This window comes from Myxocyprinus asiaticus, chromosome 1 (assembly GCF_019703515.2).
Source record: "Myxocyprinus asiaticus isolate MX2 ecotype Aquarium Trade chromosome 1, UBuf_Myxa_2, whole genome shotgun sequence".
NCBI lineage: Eukaryota > Metazoa > Chordata > Actinopteri > Cypriniformes > Catostomidae > Myxocyprinus > Myxocyprinus asiaticus.
The window spans coordinates 12,315,702-12,335,965 of record NC_059344.1 but is presented as its reverse complement, the minus strand read 5'-3'; the positions used below and the strand labels follow the sequence as shown (position 1 = coordinate 12,335,965).

The following is a 20,264-nucleotide window of genomic DNA, read 5'->3' as shown; positions in this document are numbered from 1 at the left end:
TTTTACAGTCTCAAGTCTTTTTTGGTTATGATGCGACAAGCTTTGCACACCTAGATTTGGGGATTTTCTGCCATTCTTCTCTGCAGATCCTCTCAAGCTCTGTCAAGTTGGATGGGGAACGTCAGTGGACAGCCATTTTCAGGTCTCTCCAGAGATGTTCGATTAGGTTCAAGTCCGGGCTCTAGCTGGGCCACTCACTTCACTCTGTGAAGAGTTGTCCCTAAGCCACTCTTGCATTGTCTTGACTGTGTGCTTAGGGTCATTGTACTGTTGGAAGGTGAACCTTTGGTCCAGTCTGAGGACATGAGACTCTGGACCAGGTTTTCATTAAGGATATCTCTGTATTTTGCTGTGTCAAGCTTTCCTTCAACCCTGACCAGTCCCTCAGTCCCTGCTGCTGAAAAACAACCCCACAGCATGATGCTACAACCACCATGCTTCACTGTTGGGATGGTACTGTGCAGATGATGAGTGGTGCCTGGTTTCCTCCAGACATGACACTTGGAATTGAGGCCAAACAGTTCAATCTTCATTTTGTCAGACCAGAGAATCTTGTTTCTCACAGTCTGAGAGTCCTTTAGGTGCTTTTTTGCAAATTCCAAGTGGGTTTTCATGTGTCTTGCACTGAGGAGAGGCTTCTGTCTGGCCACTCTGCCATAAAGCCAAGATCAGTGGAATGTTGTAGTGATAGTTGTTCTTCTGCAAGTTTCTCCCATCTCCACACATGATCTCTGGAGCTCAATCAGAGTGACCATTGGGTTCTTGGTCACCTCTCTTACCAAGGCCCTGCTCCCCGATTGCTCAGTTTGGCTGGGCAGCTTGCTCTAGGAAGAGTCCTGGTTGTTCCAAACTTCTTCCATTTAAGAATTATGGAGGCCACTGTGCTCTTGGGAACCTTCAATGCAGCCAAATTGTTTTTGTAGCCTTCCCCAGATCTGTGCTTTGATACAATCCTGTCTCTAAGCTCTGCAGTTCCTTTGACCTCATGGCTTGTTTTTTTCCTCTGATATGCATTTTCAGCTGTGAGACCATATAGACAGGTGTGTGCCTTTCCAAATCATGTCCAACAATTGAATTTGCCACAGGTGGACTCCAGTCAAAGTGTAGAAACATCTCACAGATGATCCAGAGAAATGGGATGCACCTGAGCTAAATTTCAAGTGTCATAGCATAGGGTCTGAATACTTATGTCAATGTGATATTTCAGTTTTTTCTTTTTAATAAATTTGCAAAGTTATCAAAAATCTTTTTTTTTTTTTTTTTGCTTTGTCATTATGGGGTATGAAATGTAGATAGATGTGGAAAAGAAATCTTTAAAGCATTTCAGCATAGGGCTGCAACATAAAATGGGGTCTGAATACTTTCTGAATGCACTGTAAATGAATTTAGCAAGAAATAAACTGCTTCTCAAGCATTCATATTTCCTTGATATGTAAATTTGGTTGTATATTCAACACTTAAATGCACATTATTTCCAGGGCATTGAATGAAGTACCAAATAAAGCAACACACAAATACTTTTCATGAGGTTTATTTAAATATGACAATTTTTTATTTTATTTTTTAATAAGAATGGTTATAACACAGGAAAGCCACTGAAGACGAACACTTCTCTAAACCAGAGACTGCTCTTTTTTCAATTTATAGATTCACACTTTGGTGAAGAAATCTCATCTGTCAGCACAGGCAATGCTGTTGTTCCTCAGTTTGTTAGTTTTTTTGTTTTGTTTTTTACTCCAAGAAAAGATTAACAAAACTGACATGAGCAAAGGAAAATTCAGGCGCCAATCACGGAGGCCGTAAAGTGTTACTTTAGAATTAGTAGAAGTTGTTGTAAACTACCATACAAACCAAGTTCAGATGCATGTGTTTGATGCACTGACAATTATTACCATGCATTCAAATGGGGTGAAGAAATGACCTGAAAAAGGAAGTAAAAACTGTAAGTAAGTTCTTGCAGACAAACAAAAGACAAGGGGTGTCACATCTGGTCAAATTTTGTATTGAACTTGATGTGTGTTACCATTGCTGATATTAGTGTAAACACAGCACTCAAATTGCCTTATTAGCTTTACAGAAAAGGTACGTTTTTTGTTCATGACAGCCAGTTTTGTCTATGCAAGGTTTCAACTACTCGACATAGTGCTTGGCAGTCATGTAAAGAAATACAACAGTGCTTCCAATATATCATCTGCCTCCTCTCACACTACAAAAGGTGCATACATTTAATTAAAAAATGAAAGTAAAATAAACCTTGTAAAAGCATCTGAGACTTTAGGTTTTTGTGAGTGAATGTCACTCAAGTTTGCTCTCATAAAACATCTGGTAGTGTGTTTGATATAACAGCTGTTTTAAAGAGATAAATGATCAGCCAAACATTAACCAAGATGTGACGGCTCTTAATAATAAGGTGTTTATGTTCCAGTTGATCTTAGCTCAAACATCTGAACATCCTCTAACTGTTCACTTCCAGAATTGCCTTAGCCAATGAGAGCAATTTGATGAATCATATGAAACCTGTCAAGAAATGTCAGGGACATCCTTCACTGCAAAATCAATGGAAAAATAAGAAATGATCATTTACATGAAAAAAATTAAGCCTATTTTAGGACCATTAAGTCTAATGAAAGATTTTTGGATTGTGGTATTATTTTCATGACATAACTATTATGAAAAAATTGTAAAGTACATTTAGAAAGTACATGAATAGTAAGTATTTATAAGCATAAATTACATTTACATATTTAAGATAATTTTCATATCTGTATTGCAGTAATTATTATTAAAATAATTTTTATTAGTATTATTCAATACATTTTTGGCATTTCAGTAATGTGAATGGGGCGAGGGGTATTTAAGCATTCCTTTTGATTTTATGGTGAAATATAACCAGAACATATCACCCAATTTTACTTTCCAATCTGTTATATTTGCATGTAATTATGCTCTTACTATGCCTCCGTTTTGGGTGTGCAACCTCCCAGAAAGGTTTTGAACCTCCAGCAATTTAAAACGACAACAACTCCGAGGCAAAAATGTCATGTGGCCTCACATGTTGTTTAAACACATTCTTGGATATCTGCAAAGAATAAATATTTTTCAAAAATTAAAAACAGAAAAACATCCCACTCCATGTTTCATGCACGTGTGCTATTTACAGCTTGAAATACACACATCCTTCTCACTGCATAAAGACATAAAATTGCTTTAAGCCACCCAATCAAGCATCCCGAAAAAACACTGCATGGCTCAGACCTGTAAAGCTACGCTTCACACAAGCCAATCTTAAATCACACTATAAAAAACGTCAGAAAAATGACAAAAAGCACTAAAACAACAAAACAAACTGACTACTGAAGAATCTCCACACATGGAGGATGTAAAATATTTCTGTCCGTGTCGACAATCAACTTACAAACTGCAATACTGACGTTGGAGTTTGATTTGTATTTTCTACCTTTTTATTTAAGTAAAATTAAGAAACTCTAAATAATAACAAAAATCCATATGCCATGTAAAAGGATGCAACATGGAGAGGGTCTGTGGTGATGGCTGACACCAGAGCTGTGATCGGGGATCACAGCATGTTCAGTTTTGATGAGCTCAAAAGCTCATGATGCAGCAGTGCTCCTCAGTCTTCAATGTACTCCCACAAGTCTTTCTCATATCCCTCGTGTACGTGTTGCAGCAGCACTCGTCGCCGACTCTCACAGTATCTACATGGGTGGAGGAACAGAAAAGACATCTCTGAATTATCTCTACAAATTATTGTTGTATGGAAAAGAGCTGCATGATTTCAAAACCAGCATACAGATAGAGAGCGACTTCAGCAAATAATGACAGAATTTTCATTTATGGCTGAACTATTTCTTTAAAGCTACACTATGTAAGTTTTTGTTTGTTAGAAATGAACAAAATGTCATTAATGAGCAAGTACACCAACAACTCTTCTTCCAAACCATGTTTTTTCCTTACCCCGATTCACTTAACATAGGTCAACAACAGAGATTTTTATTTAGAGCTGTTAGAACGGATTTGGCCGAAATCGCAGGCATACGTCATTCCTGTTTGCGTGTTTACGTCATGTCTGTAAACTCAGAAAGAAGTGAGTGTCGGGGAAGCAGAATGCGAGTGCATCAGCTGTTCAGCGGCAGCATGAAATCACTCTCCTCATGGATTTTAACTGTTTGGTGAAGTTGTTTACCTGCTGTAATGCGTGGCTATGTTTTCTGGTAGGGTTATGCTTTAATGAATCGAATGTGTACGGACCGTTTCTGATAAGTTTAACTTTTTTCCTGTGAAATTTGTTACGTTTACTAATATTCATGACTTCTGAGTATTTTCTAACATTGCTGCAAAGTGTCTCTAAATACACCGATCAGCCACAACATAAAAACCACCTGCCTAATATTGTGTAGGTTCCCCTCGGCGCCAACCCGCATCTCAGAATAGCATTAGCAGAACCACAGTTGTACAGAGCAGTTATCTGAGTTACCGTAGACTTTGTCAGTTCAAACCAGTCTGGCCATTCTCTGTTGACCTCTCTCATCAACAAGGCACTTCCATCCGCAGAACTGCTGCTCACTGGATGTTTTTTGTCTTTGGCACTATTCTGAATAAATACTAGAGACTGTTGTGTGTGAAAATCCCAGGAGATCAACAGTTACAGAAATACTCAAACCAGCCCATCTGGCACCAACTTTCATCCATACGATTATCTAATCAGCCAATCATGTGGCAGCAGTGCAGTGCATAAAATCATGCAGATACAGGTCAGGAGCTTCAGTTAATGTTCACATCAACCATCAGAATGGGGGAAAAATGTGATCTCAGTGATTTGGACCAGGGCATGATTGTTGGTGCCAGATAAGCTGGTTTGAGTATTAGGCAGGTGGTTTTAATGTTGTGGCTGATCAGTGTATGAGTGTGCCACTGTTTTCTTAGGCTTTTTTTTTTTTACCTCAGTCACAGAAATGCACAAGTTGAAAGATTTTTTTTTTTTTTCATAATGATGCCTGACTTGCCTAATGGTCTAAATGTTGCAAGCAAGTGTATGCTAATAAAGTATTTTTGAAGCAATAAATCAGTGTACAGACACTTGCCATTTTTTCCTTTAAACAGGTCCCCATGGATGTATGCTCATCTCAAGTTGTTTATAATGTACCGATTTCATAGCACAGTAATGTACTGTATATTCATTTGTTTAGCATGTAACTAACTCTGTTGCAACTTTACTTCCAAATAAACGATTACATTTTTTTTTAATTGTAATTGCGATATTGCATTTTTCTGCGAATTATTTTCATGTTCAAAAAGTATTTCATCATTATTAAATCCTCATTTTGCGTTTTTATATAAGTGTTATTGTTTGCAATGCATAGACCTACTATTGTAGTATTACGGTTCACTCGCATTCTCCACTGAGGCTGTCGATTGTAATATAAAAATATAGTGTCTTCAATTGAACTCGTATCAGCCATTTCACAAGTTTCACCTCTTAAATTGATGTGTAGTACAATACAAACATAATGTTTATTGTGTAAAGGATAAAACACTTTAATAATAATCATATTAAAATATAATTAAGAGTGTCGTTTATCTTCCTCAATGTAATATTGGTTATAATTGTTTAACATAATATCAACATGACAATAGCTCGTCATGATTCCGCTCCGCAGGTAATCTCCGAATCTTCAAACCATGAGATTAATCTGTGCAGAAGAGCAGTGCTGAATCACAACTGACCTAAAGTATCCTTAAGCAAGTATCTTGCAGTTTTATGCTTCAACCGCTAGAGGGCCAAAAGTTACATAGTGTAGCTTTAATAACTGATGTATCAAAACTGGTGTGACTCATATTGGCCAGCCATACCTATAATCACTTCTTCAGTTCTCATGTGTTTAAATAAGACAGTCCCAAAGGAAAATGTAGAGATCAACATTTCAAATAATACAGAACAATGGTCACAACCTTGTGCATTCTTGTCAATCTTGAGACTGTCTCACCTATACTTATCCTGAACTTTCTGTTTGATATCTTGCAATGAATCCTGGGAGATATCTCGCTCAAGATAACCCGAGAGCACCTCTGTGGCATTCTCCAAATCAGCCTGATTGTTCTGAAAAACAAAAGCCATTTATTTATTTACAGGTGATGTGTATACATTTGCCAATCTTTTCCAGTGCGCTATCCCCGTTTAATATCTATAGACGACTACAAGTAAGCCATTTGTATGTTAATATTGCAAAAAAGTGTAAACAATGTGGCGCCTTCAACATTGCTCTGTTTCCAACAGTGATAACACTGGTTCAACCAATGGGATTGTCTGTTCGCGGAGCAATGGAAGACAGCAGGTACTTTCGGGAAACCTTTTATAAAAAGCAAAACCGTTATTTTTGCAATTCTGTTTGGTGATGCTAGCAGCGCAAACATTGCACACTCCACCTTTAACTTTGAATAAATAAAATATACAAATTTCGGAAGTAAACTAGTCCACCATGTGACTCATGGAATTCCCCTCCTCACCTCGAAGATGATGGACTGGTTGTTCTTTTTGAGGTAGAAGGCAAAGACGTAGGTGAACATGAGCGTGGAGCGGCACTGGCAGAGCACGTCCACGGCCTTCTTGAGGAACTGCACCTCGATCCATGACATGTTGTGCTGCTGCATCTCCTCCATCTTCTGCTTGACCTGCGCGTACAGCTTGTGCTCGAAGCGCAGGCTCTGCATGTGGTTCATGTAGCGGTTGCAGTAGAAGAGGTAGCGCTGCAGGGCTGCACGGGAACGCTGCAACATTTATACAGCTTGACTTCAGAGCTATGCATATACCTTCTTATGCAAGTGACTTATAAGTTAGTACACAGATCACAGATCTCAACAAGTCTGTAGGTTACAAATGATATTACAAGAACAACTTACAATACAGGTTATAAATCACAATCAACAGCGTACTAATCAATATCAGAACTGTAAGTTATGCATCATGATTGGGCATATGATATACACACCTCTAATACAATTTCTTTTACATTTTGAATGTGTGATAAGTATTAAAACACCCATTCCCAGTTCTTCCACTTAAAAGCGAAATCACATTTGTTGCTTGTTGTGCTTGTAGCTACAACAACTCACACTCAATTAGGACACTGTGAAACACCAATAAATTAGCTCATGTAGTAAACAATCTGTTAATTTAGTTCTTGCCTTGTTTCCACCTGGTATTAAGATGCGTTTTCAGTGATCCGATCACAAGTGGTCAGCCAAGACGCATTCCTATTTCCACCTGGTATTACCAAGCATCTCAAACACATCTTCTGAGACCACTTTTGTTTGGATTTCAAGGGGAGGGTCTCTGATTTCATGATGACATACTTCAATCACCATGTCAGTGTGTGACAGCATGATAAACCACAAAAAAAGTCAGACAAAGAAAGTGCAAAAAAACTAAAATAATGTACTGTTTCTCCCAGATGCAGTTGAAATTTGTTTCAAGCACAAACGCAAGATTTCGAGATGAATTCTCTGTTATGTTAGTACTAGCCTGAGCTTCAGATGTTCGTGCTTGTCATATGCATTTTTGTATGTTGATATCAGACACTTTGGGAAAGTTCCGTAAAGTTCGTGTGCTTATGTTTGTATTTGCTTTTTCAAATTTTCCGATCGGATGTTAGTTCTTTTTAAAGCCGTACATAACTGGCAAAGTTTAAACTACAGTTTTAGTGCAGCAGTTGACTGACAGGTGAGAGGTGGACAGATCGCGGTTCACGCCTCAAACGTGATGTGGTCAAATTAGTTTTTTAATACCTCTGTATGTGGTTTCAGTGATCCGATCACAAACCGTTTTGGACCCCGTTTCCACCTGTATTTAGCACTGACCACTAAAAACGCATCTTAATAACAGGTGGAAACGGGGCCTATGATGGTCACACAAGATGCCAGTTTAAAAGATTCATTTAAAAATAAATAGTTTGCTACCAAAGATGGCATAAATAAAGAACTGTTGATCTTATCATATTTACAGGCAGGCCTGAACCTCTACCAGTGGTGAAACCTACAGAGCTCCATAGCTGTCCACTGCCAACATAGGCATCTGCCTTCTAACGCAGCATCCTACCTGAAAAGGAACCTCAAAATATACCAACCTGAACCGCTCTACACAGGCAGCAAGTCTTCACTTGAAGCACAGCGGTCTCGGGAGAGTCGACTCACAACTGATTTCAATAGAGATTGTCATTTGCATGTTGTTAAACTGAAGTTGCAATAAAAATACATAACACATAAAAGTATTTAATAAGACTAAACTATTTTTTTAAATCAATATTGTGGTGGAGTTTGATCTTAAGGCATTATGGGATTGCCTTTTTTGAGAAGGATGTGATGGTGCCTTAAGGCTAATTTATACTTACTGGGCAAACAGGCTTCACTTAGTTCGCTTACAAATGATGACGAAATGCAGTGACATTTTTGTTCCGCCAATGTGTTCGTTTGGTGATTTCTCCTGTGTGCGCACATCTCTGAAATTCTTAACCCTAGGAGAACTCGGCAGACCGATCGCCATCGATGATTGGTTAAAACTAATCGTGGGTGTGGTTTGGATGTGAGATTTTTATATACAATCACACGTGCCAGCTGAGGAGTCGTTACCTAGGTTATTGTCATTACAATGGATAACTTTGTAGCCCGTCTCTAAGAGACTGTGGTGCGGTATACTTTTTTTTTTAATATGATTCACAGCACAAACTCCACAAAAACAGCATGGCCACGACAAAAGTGTATTTTTTAAAAGTGGAAGGGGCTCCATGACAAGTATAATAAGTCAAAGAAGTGATACGGCCCTAAAAGCGGCAATCCACTGAGAGAAAACCTGCATTATTGGCATTACTTCCATGTCAGGAACAGTAAGTTATACATGTGACATTACCCTAAATGAAATATGTTTTAAACGACGTTATGCATAGTGTAAATGCTGGCTTCGTTTGCCTAAGGTGATTTAGTTCATCCAGGAGAAAAAAGTTTGGCATCTTCCATAGTATAAATCTGGCTTTAAAGTTCACTTATATCAGGCCAAATCTGTACCTGGACTGTTCTGAGCTTAAAGGAATAGTTCACCCAAAAATGAAAATTCTCTTTCTTCTGCAGAACACAAAGATTATTAAAAGAATATCTCAGCTCTGTAGGTCCATACAATGCAAGTGAACGGTGACCAACACTTTGAAGCTCCAAAAAGCACATAAAGGCGGCATAAAAGTAATCCATAAGACTCCAGTGGTTAAATCCATGTCTTCTGAAGCAACATGATAGGTGTGGGTTAGAAACAGATCAATATTTGAGTCTTGTTTTACTGTAAATCTACACTTTTACATTCTTTTGGTTTTTGCGATTCATATTCTTTGTGCATATCACAACCTACTGGGCAGGATGAAGAATTAATAGTAAAAAAGATCTTAAATATTGATCTGTTTTTCTACCACACCTATCATATCGATTCTGAAGACATGGATTTAACAACTGGAGTCCTACAGATTACTTTTATGCTGCCTTAATGTACATTTTGGAGCTTCAAAGTTCTGGTCACCATTCACTTGCATTGTATGGACCTACAGAGCTGAGATATTCTTCTAAAAATCTGTGTTTGTGTTCAGGAGAAGAAAGAAAGTCATACACATCTGGAATGGCCTAAGGGTGAGTAAATAATGAGATATTTTTCATTTTTGGGTGAACTATTCCTTTTAGTGTCTTGATCAGGGGTACATTGGTAACAGCTCATGGGTTGCTCTGAAGGGGGCTTAAACCAGCATCCTTCTGGTTACCAACTCTGAGCTTTAACCAACAGAAGTCATGCTTTCCAACAAAAGCTAATTTCAGTCTCCTTAGACAGTTACAAGATGACATCTATTTGATATGTTGGGACAGAATTATGATGAGCATTACCTCCTGAGCATCTCTGGCCGCCTTGGCATCATCTTCATTGTAGCGATTACAGTTGTACCTGTTATTTTAATACAATGCATGAATTTTAAAAAAATCAGCGCCCCAAACTGTGTTATATGAGTGTTTATGAGAAGTGAACAGGACTCACCAAGCAGAACCATGGGGCTCCCAAGGGCCAAGACAAACCCAGCAGAACTCTGCTTTACAATTCTGGTTTCGACACACCATGTGATTACAGCCTCCATCTTTTTCAATGGTAACATGACATTTGGGACATTCCTAAGAGGAACAGGAATACCCAAATAAATTGAAGAAATATTCCAGGTTACAAACAAGTTAGCTCTATTGCCACAAACATAATCACCCCTCAGTTTGTAAAAACAAACAAGCAAAGCTGTCAACACATTCCAAGCTTTGGAATAAAGTTGATGTTAGTGAAGCTTTGAGATACAGACATTTCTATATTTTCACTCATTTGGAACAGAACGAGCCCCTGTATTTGTTTGTTATTGCCAGTCAAATAAGTCACAAATTTGTTAAACAAATGGCCAAGTCTGTAGGTTTATTCGCAGTATATGTACACATCACATTGCTTTTCTTTCAAGGCACAGTATGGACTCCAAAAGAGTACTTTTTCTCATAAACTCACAGCACAATTGTTTAACTGTGAAATTGAAAACACATTTGCATATTATAGTGTAATTTCACCTATTCATTGGCACTTTTAGTGTCATATGTTGGTAGTTGTATATTGCTTCTGAGACACTATAATCTTCTTTTTTGTTATCTTCATACTGTATATAGGCTGTATTTTCAACATATACTCTACTCAGAAAAACCTGCCAGTTTGCATGAAATATTGAGAATTATATAGCAACAGACCTGAAAGGCATACAGGCCATTTGTCTTCTGAAAATTATGAGATCTAATTACTCTAAGCTACTTTAAGGGAGAGTTTTAATGAGGTTCAGTGAGCCCATGAGTCCAATTAAATGCATTACAATATTAAATAGCTAGACTAATAGTGTAAAAACTAGGTTTTTACATTTTCTTAAGGAAATTTGAGTGGCACCTTTTTTTTGGGGGGGGGGGGGGGTATTTTTTGCCCTTTTTCACCCAATTTGGAATGCCCAATTCCTAATGCGCTTTTAAGTCCTCGTGGTCGTGTAGTGATTCGCCTCAATCCGGGTGGTGGAGGACGAAACTCAGTTGCCTCACTTGCCACGGAGACATAGCACGTGTGGAGGCTTCACGCCATCCACCGCGGCATCCACGCTCAACTCACCACGCGCCCCACTGAGAACGAACCACATTATAGCGACCACGAGGAGGTTACCCCATGTGACAATACCCTCCCTAGCAACCGGGCCAATTTGGTTGCTTAGGAGACCTGGCTGAAGTCACTCAGCACGCCCTGGGATTCGAACTAGCGAACTCCAGGGGTGGTAGCCAGCGTCTTTTACCACCGAGCAACCCAGGCCCCCCAAAAAACTCGGCACCTTGACCTCAAGACGTTCTGGGCAGTTGCTTGGACCGTTAGTTTTGAGGCGGATCTGAGTGCGACTGCCATGTTCATATGAACCGAACCAAGGGAGAAAACGCACCAGGTTCCGAAAAAAAATAAATACAAATTAATCAGGTGTGAAAACACCCTTAGGAAGCAATTCATGGAGTAACTTAATCTTGTGAAAGTGCTTGATTGTGTATTTATCCCCGAGGCTTGTTGTAGAACGCGTATGTCCATATGCAGCTTTCATTGAGAAAAGAAATGACGTTCAAGAAAAACAGACTGTTGTGGCTCTCCTTTCTGATTTCATTTTAGTGAAGAGAAAAAAAAAAAAAAAACTGGAAAAATGCTTGGTGACAGAATCACTTTAGATTACAATCAGTGTTTGTGATAAAATGCATTTGAGTGTGATGAAAACGTTCAGATCAGCTTGACCTCTTGTCAGTTCCTCAGTAAAAAAAGAAGCTCATTGAACACAAGACACCGCCTCTACGACAATGTTTTTTTCAAGCAAGTCTGATGTGCTTTTTCAGTTTTTGAAGCCATTATCTCAGCAGTGAGTCCCGACGGTCAAGTGATTAACGACCTCTCACTGGCAGATGCTTATGCGAGCTTCATCTCCCTCCAACTGGCCGGCTATTATGTTAATGAAGCTCACACCTGAAAATCACTTTCCCTTTCATTATCTGCCAGGAGAAAATCATAAGTCTGATCACTTAGAAAAATTACTGGATCAAAGAAAAAGCAGAGGCCTAATTTTAATGCTTAGGGTTTGTCAAATTATTATCTCAAGTATGAGCAATTACAATAGCGATGCTTGCTTAGCCTTAGCAAGCACTGCAAATAATAATAAAGATGTAAATTTTGTTGATGCACACCACACAAATCTCAATAAAACCACATGACTAAGTGAATCCATTCTTGTTTGGATCTTATCTTCATGAATCCTCATACCTTGGTATTAGCTGCAATCCAGTTGGAGGTTTCACTGTCGTCATCGCACTTCTTTATCCATTTCCTCAACCACTTTAAGTAAAGAGAGTTTTATAGAAGAAAAAAAACATTAAAAAAAAAAAACATAAGGAATAGGAATATTCTAATATAATATCAGTGCTTGGGAACTTATGCTGTATTAAAATGTAAAGGCTAACATACCTTGCATTTCACTGGGTCATGCCAGTTTTCTCCACAATTGAAGCTGGTTTAGGAAAACAAAAAACACTGAAATAAATGCTAGAAAGTTCATTTATACATCCATTCATCAGTCTTGATGAATGGATGTCACAAATCTTACTATTCAAACACTCCCCTCAACCACTTGGTTTCATTTTGATAGGAAACACCCACTTTCACAATCCAATCAGTTCCCAATGGATAAAATCAAGTCATGGTCAAGCTACCTTTTACATAGCTTTCATTGGGAAATGCATCAGATTAACAAAGTAAAATTGCAAACAGCATTTTATGTCGACTTTAAAACTACAGGACACTTCTTGAATGACGTTCTGCAATGCATTTCACATCACACTCTTACCAGAATTGTCTCCCGCATTTGCAGCGAACTGGTTTGGCATCAGGATATTGAACTTTGATCACGTGATGGCAGTCAGGAGCCGGACACCATCTCAACAGTCTGTTACACTACAGGAGAGCAGAGAGACAACCAGTGCCACAGACTAAACTACACCACAAATCAGTGATTATGGTAGGACTAGGTATTGATACAGATTTCCCGATTCGGTTTGATTCTGATTCACAAGCTCTCAATTCAATTCCAATATTGATTCCTATGGGAATATTTCTGTTACAATGTAGAAATTCTCTCTCAGCTAATGCTCTAAATTATAAAGGGACCTTCTAACATTCTAGGGAACCCTTATAGGTACAATTCTAATAAAAAAATATTTTATCACTAGTTTTTCATTATATTGATCACATTTTAGGTTTTGAAAAATGTTCAAATTCAGTCTCTCTTGAACAATCAGGCCAGAAACACACTGACAAAGGAGATTAGAGTGGCTAAAAGAAGCTACTCAAAAAAGCTGAAAAACAAGTTTTAAACTAACGGCCCTGCATCAGTGTGGAGAGGCCTGAAAGACATAACTAACTACATGATACCATCCCCCAACTCTGCAGGGAATCAACAGCTGGCTAACGACCTGAATGTGTTTTACCGTAGATTTGAAAAGCCTAGTCTCGCACCCCACACCCGCTCTGACCTTCACTTCACACAAACATCAACACCTCCTGCAACCACCCCCCTCCTGCTATTCAACCTGCACTTAAGATCTGTGAAAAGGATGTGTGCTGGTCTTCCGGAAACAAAAGACAAGGAAAGCACAGGGCCCAGATGGTGTTTGACCCACTTGTCTTAAATCCTGTGGTGACCAGCCGGCTCCTATCTTCATACAGATCTTCAACAGATCACTGGAGCAGTGTGAAGTTCCCTGCTGCTTCAAATGCTCCACCATCATCCCTTTGCCAAAGAAACCCAAAATCACAGGACTTAATGACTACAGATCCGTCACTCTGACGTATGTTGTCATGAAGCCATTTGAGAGGCTGATGTTGGCCCACCTGAAGGACATCACTAGACCCTTTCTGGATCACCTTCAATTTGCTTATCAAGCAAACAGGTCTGTATATGCAGTCAACATGGGATTGCATCATATCCTGCAACATCTAGACAGACCAGGGACATATGCAAGGATCCTTTTTGTGGACTTTTGTTCGGATTTCAACACTATCATCCCAGGAAGTCTCCGGACTGGATTAAACCAACTCTCTGTTCCTACATCTATCTGTCAGTGGATCACCAGCTTTCTGACAGACAGGCAGCAGCTAGTGAGACTGGGGAAATTCACTTCCAGCACCTGTACGATCAGCACCCCAGGGATGTGTGCTCTCACCACTACTCTTCTCCGTGTACACAAATGACTGCACCGCCAAGGACCCCTGTGTCAAGCTCCTGAAGTTTGCAGATGACACTACTGTCATCGGCATCATCCAGAATGACAATGAGTCTGCATTCAGAAGGGAGATTGAACAGCTGGCTATCTGGTGCAGTCAAACCAACCTGGAGCTGAACATGCTCAAAACAGTGGAGATGATTGTGAACTTCAGGAGGAACACCCCAACATTGACCCCGCTCACCATTGTGAACAGCACTTTAGCAGCAGTGGAGTCATTCAGGTTCCTGGGCTCTACCATTTCACAGGACCTGAAGTGGGAGACCCACATTGACTCCACTGTGAAAAATGTCCAGCAGAGGTTCCTTCACCAGTTTAGGAAGTCCATTTGTCTTATTGCGTATTTCTATATATACTTATACTTTCTATTTGCTTTTTTTTTATACAATTTTTTTTTTATTATCTCTGTTTTGTTGTATTGTTTGTGCACCGGAAGCTTCTGTCATCAAAACAAATTCCTTGTATGTGTAAGCATACTTAGCACTAAAGCTCATTCTGATTCTGAATAACTTCGTCAATATACTACTCAAACACTGGTGAGTGAAATCTGAAAGTTTACCAGCTAGTGGCTAATCACAGATATTTTTATTGCATAGAATGACATGACAATGACATTTTCAGTCAACAAAGCTCCCTGACATTTACGGTGCATTATGAGAATTATTTAGGGAGCGAACGTTTCAGTGCAGTTCATTTGCATTTCAGACATGTAATTTACACAACCAAAATGAAGAAATTCTTACCTCTACAAAACTATTTGTGATTAAATGTTGATACTTCAACTTCACTTTAGAATCTGTGATCAATCGCCTGCAAGCACAATGAGACCTATCAGTTAACACCTAAGTGAATAAAACAGTAAAAATCATGAAGATAAACAAATAACAGTACGTACATTACAGTGTTATCGTCAACCAGAATATCACAGCTGTGAGCAGGACACGAGATCGTCTGGAAAAACATAAGCAAATAAATAAATAAAAAACTCCATAGAAATATCAGTTAATGACACAGTTCTTATGTCAGACGGTAATGAGTTCTAAAGAAACCCACCTGTCCCATCCCTTCCTCAATAATTTTGGTTGTTAAGTAGTCACCCCAACACTGCACGCAGAATTTGTGTCCACACTCTAGACCTGTGAAATACTATGAAAGAAGGCATACATTCTTACCAAATGAGTCATCAAAAAGTCTTCACTTCACATGTCACTTCAATGAACTCTACAGCTTTGGTGTCATATGCCTTTCTCAGGAACTTATGTCACAGTACAGGATAACACCTGGCTACTACTGTGAGACTGACCGAGTTTGGGTAGTTGAGATAGCAGATCTGGCAAGGCATGTCCTGACTGGAGGAGCGTGTGCTCATTGGTCGTGTCTTGGACTTTTTACTGGGATTTATGACATGGCACTCTGAAAACAACTTATCCAGATTTCCGTCAAAGTACCTGCAGTGTAACAACATTAAAATGTTATGGTGGGAAGATAAAAAAAAAAAAAAAGAAAAAAGAAAGAGAACTCTGAGACTGCACACGGGGTGTTGTGGAAGTTCATTCATATTTATTATCACAACTTTGAACCAACATAGGAAAAGAAGTTCAAACAACGAGGTCAATGATGCCAGCTATGCAAATTCTTTATGGCAATCCGAGTAAAGAGTAAATGAGTTAATGAGAAAAAAAAAAAAAAAATTACCTCTCCATAAGCTTCTCTTTGTCCCAGTTGAAGTGACTGAGGAGTATTCTGGTTATTGTTGCTGGGTTCTAAAACAGACAAAATAATGTTCACTGAGTGCCTAATGCACGTTACATACAAAACTGTCGGCCGATTTGGCAAGGTCTAATCTGATTGGTTGGCCTTTAAAACTTCCTGAGTGTGTGGATATGCAGGTTTTTTTTTTTTTTTTTTGGTCAATCCCACTAGAAACCAAATAGTTTTTTGCTGCCTTCACATGCAATCAGAATTATCCTACTTCCCACTTCTGAAGTAATAATTACGAGCATGTTTTCTTGTCAGAAACATGGAGGACACCAGTTTCATTCATGCACATTTCTTGGAGAACTCTTATTTTGAAACCGTAATGCATATTAGCCAAGTTTCTATGTGTAAAACAAATAGTTACTGATATACGTAAATGTACAGTATATGACTGAAACAGCAAGGACTAATATGGTAGCTGCATTTAAAAAAATGAATAAAACCATTCACTATTGAAACTGTACACTCCTACTCCATTAATCAGGGGGGCTTTTTAACTATCGGATGGTTTTCAGATAAAATCAAAGGCGCTGGAGGGTTCTACAGTTGGAACACCGTTTTGAATACAATTTCTCATGAATTCGTGCAGAGCCAATGAGTTTTCAGGTGGTTGAAGAGAGTCCAATATTTGATTTTATTTCTCTCCCCTTTTCACTCTCCCTCTCGTACATGATTCATATATTTCATATGACAATAAATGATAAGAGATCACATTTTTGGGTGAACTATCCATTTAACTTGCTTCCGCTTTGATTTCCGTCTGTGAAATAATCAGTACTTTCGGAAAGAAGGAACATCCATACACATTTTCTGCAATTTTTTTCTTCTTCAAGTAAGCATTCACAGAGACTGTCACACCATTATTTTAATGTATTGGTATTTTATTGATGTGTAATCTATTCCAGGTCACTTGATTGGTCACTTTACATGTTGGTCAGACTCTTCTCTATTCCTGCAATCAGACATCATTCCTTGTTAAAAGCCTAGCCACACAATACTAGGTTTATCCCAGCCCTGTACATGAGAGCCAAATCAACTGACTTATGACTACCGCAGATCATTCAAATACCACCCTGATATTGAACAAGTTGCCCTTTAGAAGTAATGTAACATTTCCAAAATTCCACCATGAACAGCTGAGGGGTGATGAAGCATTGGAGCTTTTTATATGACTGTCTAGTATTATGAAGACTCATTTTGTGGGCTAATGTGACATTTGTGTTGGTGCATTTTTAAAACCAATACCACAAAGGTAACAAACAGTAGCCTATATAAAAACATAGTTTGGGCTTTTCCAAATGACTATCCTTAATCTATTCTCTTATGTCCAATATTGCATGATTATCTTTTTTTGTTGTTGATTTTCTCCCCTTTTCTCCCCAATTTGGAATGCCCAATTCCCAATGCGCTCTAAGTCCTCGTGGTGGCGTAGTGACTCAATTCAATTTTTTTGTGAATTAAACTTATGGTGTGTTCACACTTGGCAGATTTGGTTCGATTAAAACGAACTCTGGTGCGACTGCTCCGTTAATGCGGTTAATTTGAAAAAGTGTGAACCTTGGTGTGCACCAAACAAGCGGACCGAGACCGCCTGAATAGTTGGTCTCGGTCCGCTTCCAAACGAACTCTGGTGCGGTTCGAATGATATATGAACGCAACATGGACCAAAGACATCTAAACGGACCAAAAACAGTAAGTAATTTAGCTAATATTGACCTCAAGCATACTTGGTTCTTCTCATCATAGGAGCTATGTTGCCCATTACAGTTCGGTACAGGCGTCGGAACCGCCGTCCGCCGTCCTTGCAGCATATCTTCATTTGAGTGTGCAACAGAGGAATTCCTGGCGCTGTTTTGACTCCTTTACACATTTTATTAGCTCTTCCTTTGTTCTCAGCTGGTAAAAATACCACCATATATATCTAAATGCGCTCGTTTAAAAGATGATTTTGTCCTCTTTATTGTTAGTAAGCACATTTAATACAACCTTTTAAGTCAGGGCACAAGCTGAATAATCGGTTAAGAGCTAATGATGAATTGTTGCAATAATCGCCGAATAATCGATCTAATTATCATTAGATTAATATATATCTATATATATATATATATATATATATATATATATATATATATATATATATATATATATATATATATACATACATATACACAGACATAAATCCAACGAGCGCATTTCACCCAGCAGCCAGCATTGTTCTGGATGTTCGGAAAGTTCCGTCGCAAAAATACGTCATAAAAGCTGTCCAATCAGGTTGTGACTTTTTCCTGACGCCTTTTGTTTTATATCTTTAGGTTTGGTGTTAAAAATGCCAGTGTGAACGCTAAGCGAACCAGGACTAAATGTATCATTTTCTTTTTTGGTCCGGACCAAGAGAACCAAACTACAAGTGTGAACACACCCTTAATAAAAAGTTGTTTTTTTCCCCCTTTAATTCAGTGAATGTCATTTAGAGTTATTTTTAAAAGATGATTTTGTCCTCTTTATTGTTAGTAAGCACGTTTAATACAACCTTTTAAGTCGGGGCACAAGCTGAATAATCGGTTAAGAGCTAATGATGAATCGTTGCAATAATCGCCGAATAATCGATCTAATTATTGTTAGATTAATTGATTACCAAAATAATCGTTAGTTGCCGCCCTAATTTAAAGTGTCTTTGTGTTGGCGTTTGGCCAACTAAATGTTTCATAAACGGTCAAGTTACAGATAAATGTTTAATGTAAACAACCCTGCTAGCGAATTAGCATTTATCAACTGCTGTGACAGCGCTAAACTTAAGCCTGTTTCAAGAAACAAGAAGTTAGATATATGAACAATCCGCTGATTCATAACACAATCTTTATCAATTTAAATCAATTACACTTGTTTAGATTTTATCCATGAAAGCGGTCAAATCTCTGCAAACTGGGTCCCCCTAGGAAAACCATCTTCACCAAAACAGCACTAAACACACGACAAAACATCAGAATATACATGTAAACACCGACAAGATCATAAAACACAAAAACACAATTTAGACAAATATTAAAGCGGGGTTTTCCTACACTACTCGCCCTCTACAGTAGGCTAGCCGCTAATGCTAACACAGCATCACCTCTCCACATAAACAAACTGTCATGAACTTCAAAATTCATAAGTACCTGTATGACCTCGTTCACCTCCCTGATGCACTCCACCATGTGCTGGAGGATCTGCTCGGTGGTCAGCACCTCGAAGCGGTAGTCCTCGTCCTCCTGACCGGGGCCCAGGCCGCCGCCGGTTTCGCCGCTCTCGTCTTGCTCTCCACCGGCCACCGCGGGGTCCAGCAGCTCCACCTCGCCCAGGTCATCCTCGGCCTCCTCCTCGCCGCTGTCTTCGCTACATTCCTCGTCGTCTTCGTCCTCCTCCTCCTCTTCATCGTCAAACTCATAGTTGTAGCCCTCATCTGAGTCCATGTCTGTGTGAATATGATAATGTGTTCGTGTGTAATCAGTGAATGTGTGTGCGAGTGTCACTGTCAGTACTACACACACTGATATGCGCTTCACTGACTCAATGAGAGCCGAGAATGTTTGGAGAGCCGCGGCGTCACTGCTGCGTCACTCCCTACTGTCTTCAAACACATCCTGTCCGATGGACATACCATCATATGATATATACAATGTTACTGAATGATTGTTATATTCATGTACTCCAGAGTAGTATGATCACCATGGTCATTTGCAAATATGGATGTTAAGGCTCCTTTGTAGACAGGTTTCAGTAAACTTTAGTATAGGCCTACACTAACAGATAAAAATCAACATGGCATTACTAAATGGTAACACCGTGTTTTAAAGTCCCTTGGAGTACCAATACCATGGTGTATTATTAATATGGTGATCATTCAGTAGCCTATGATGGTAGTGAAGACCAGCTAGACCGGTGGTGTAAAAGTACAGAGAAATTGTTCTCAAGTTGAAGGTCAGTCATTTTTTCCTCATTAAAAAAGTTGAATTATCATGTCAAATCTACATGTAGAAGGTCCCCTCATGGGGGCTGCCATGTTAGGATCACATGACCAGCCGAATACTACTTGCTTATGGTGCCTTCAAGTGGACCAG

The 20,264-nt window shown here is 39.0% G+C and overlaps 1 protein-coding gene across 1 annotated transcript; it reads right to left on the bottom strand.

The window, feature by feature from the left end:
* Window positions 1–1,515: 1,515 nt before the first annotated feature.
* Window positions 1,516–19,749, bottom strand: LOC127445591 (E3 ubiquitin-protein ligase arih1l-like). Its single transcript, XM_051705747.1, has 14 exons — window positions 19,323–19,749; window positions 16,102–16,169; window positions 15,710–15,854; window positions 15,460–15,552; window positions 15,302–15,357; window positions 15,150–15,216; window positions 12,972–13,078; window positions 12,593–12,635; window positions 12,392–12,463; window positions 10,079–10,209; window positions 9,931–9,988; window positions 6,526–6,786; window positions 6,006–6,118; window positions 1,516–3,716 (listed from the first exon to the last, which is right to left on the bottom strand). Exons 1-14 carry the CDS (start codon window positions 19,614–19,616, stop codon window positions 3,632–3,634), a joined length of 1,593 nt encoding a protein of 530 aa, XP_051561707.1. The 5' UTR covers window positions 19,617–19,749; the 3' UTR covers window positions 1,516–3,631.
* Window positions 19,750–20,264: the final 515 nt, after the last annotated feature.

Bases quoted from the DNA above. Each gene is read 5' to 3' on its own strand.
- LOC127445591 (XM_051705747.1), bottom strand. From the start codon at position 19,616: ATGGACTCAGATGAGGGCTACAACTATGAGTTTGACGATGAAGAGGAG. The intron at 12,636-12,971 runs GTAAGAGTGTGA...TTCCTAAACCAG, and splicing joins AAATGCGGGAGACAATTCTG to CTTCAATTGTGGAGAAAACT. The intron at 12,464-12,592 runs GTATGTTAGCCT...CTTTACTTAAAG, and splicing joins ATGACCCAGTGAAATGCAAG to TGGTTGAGGAAATGGATAAA.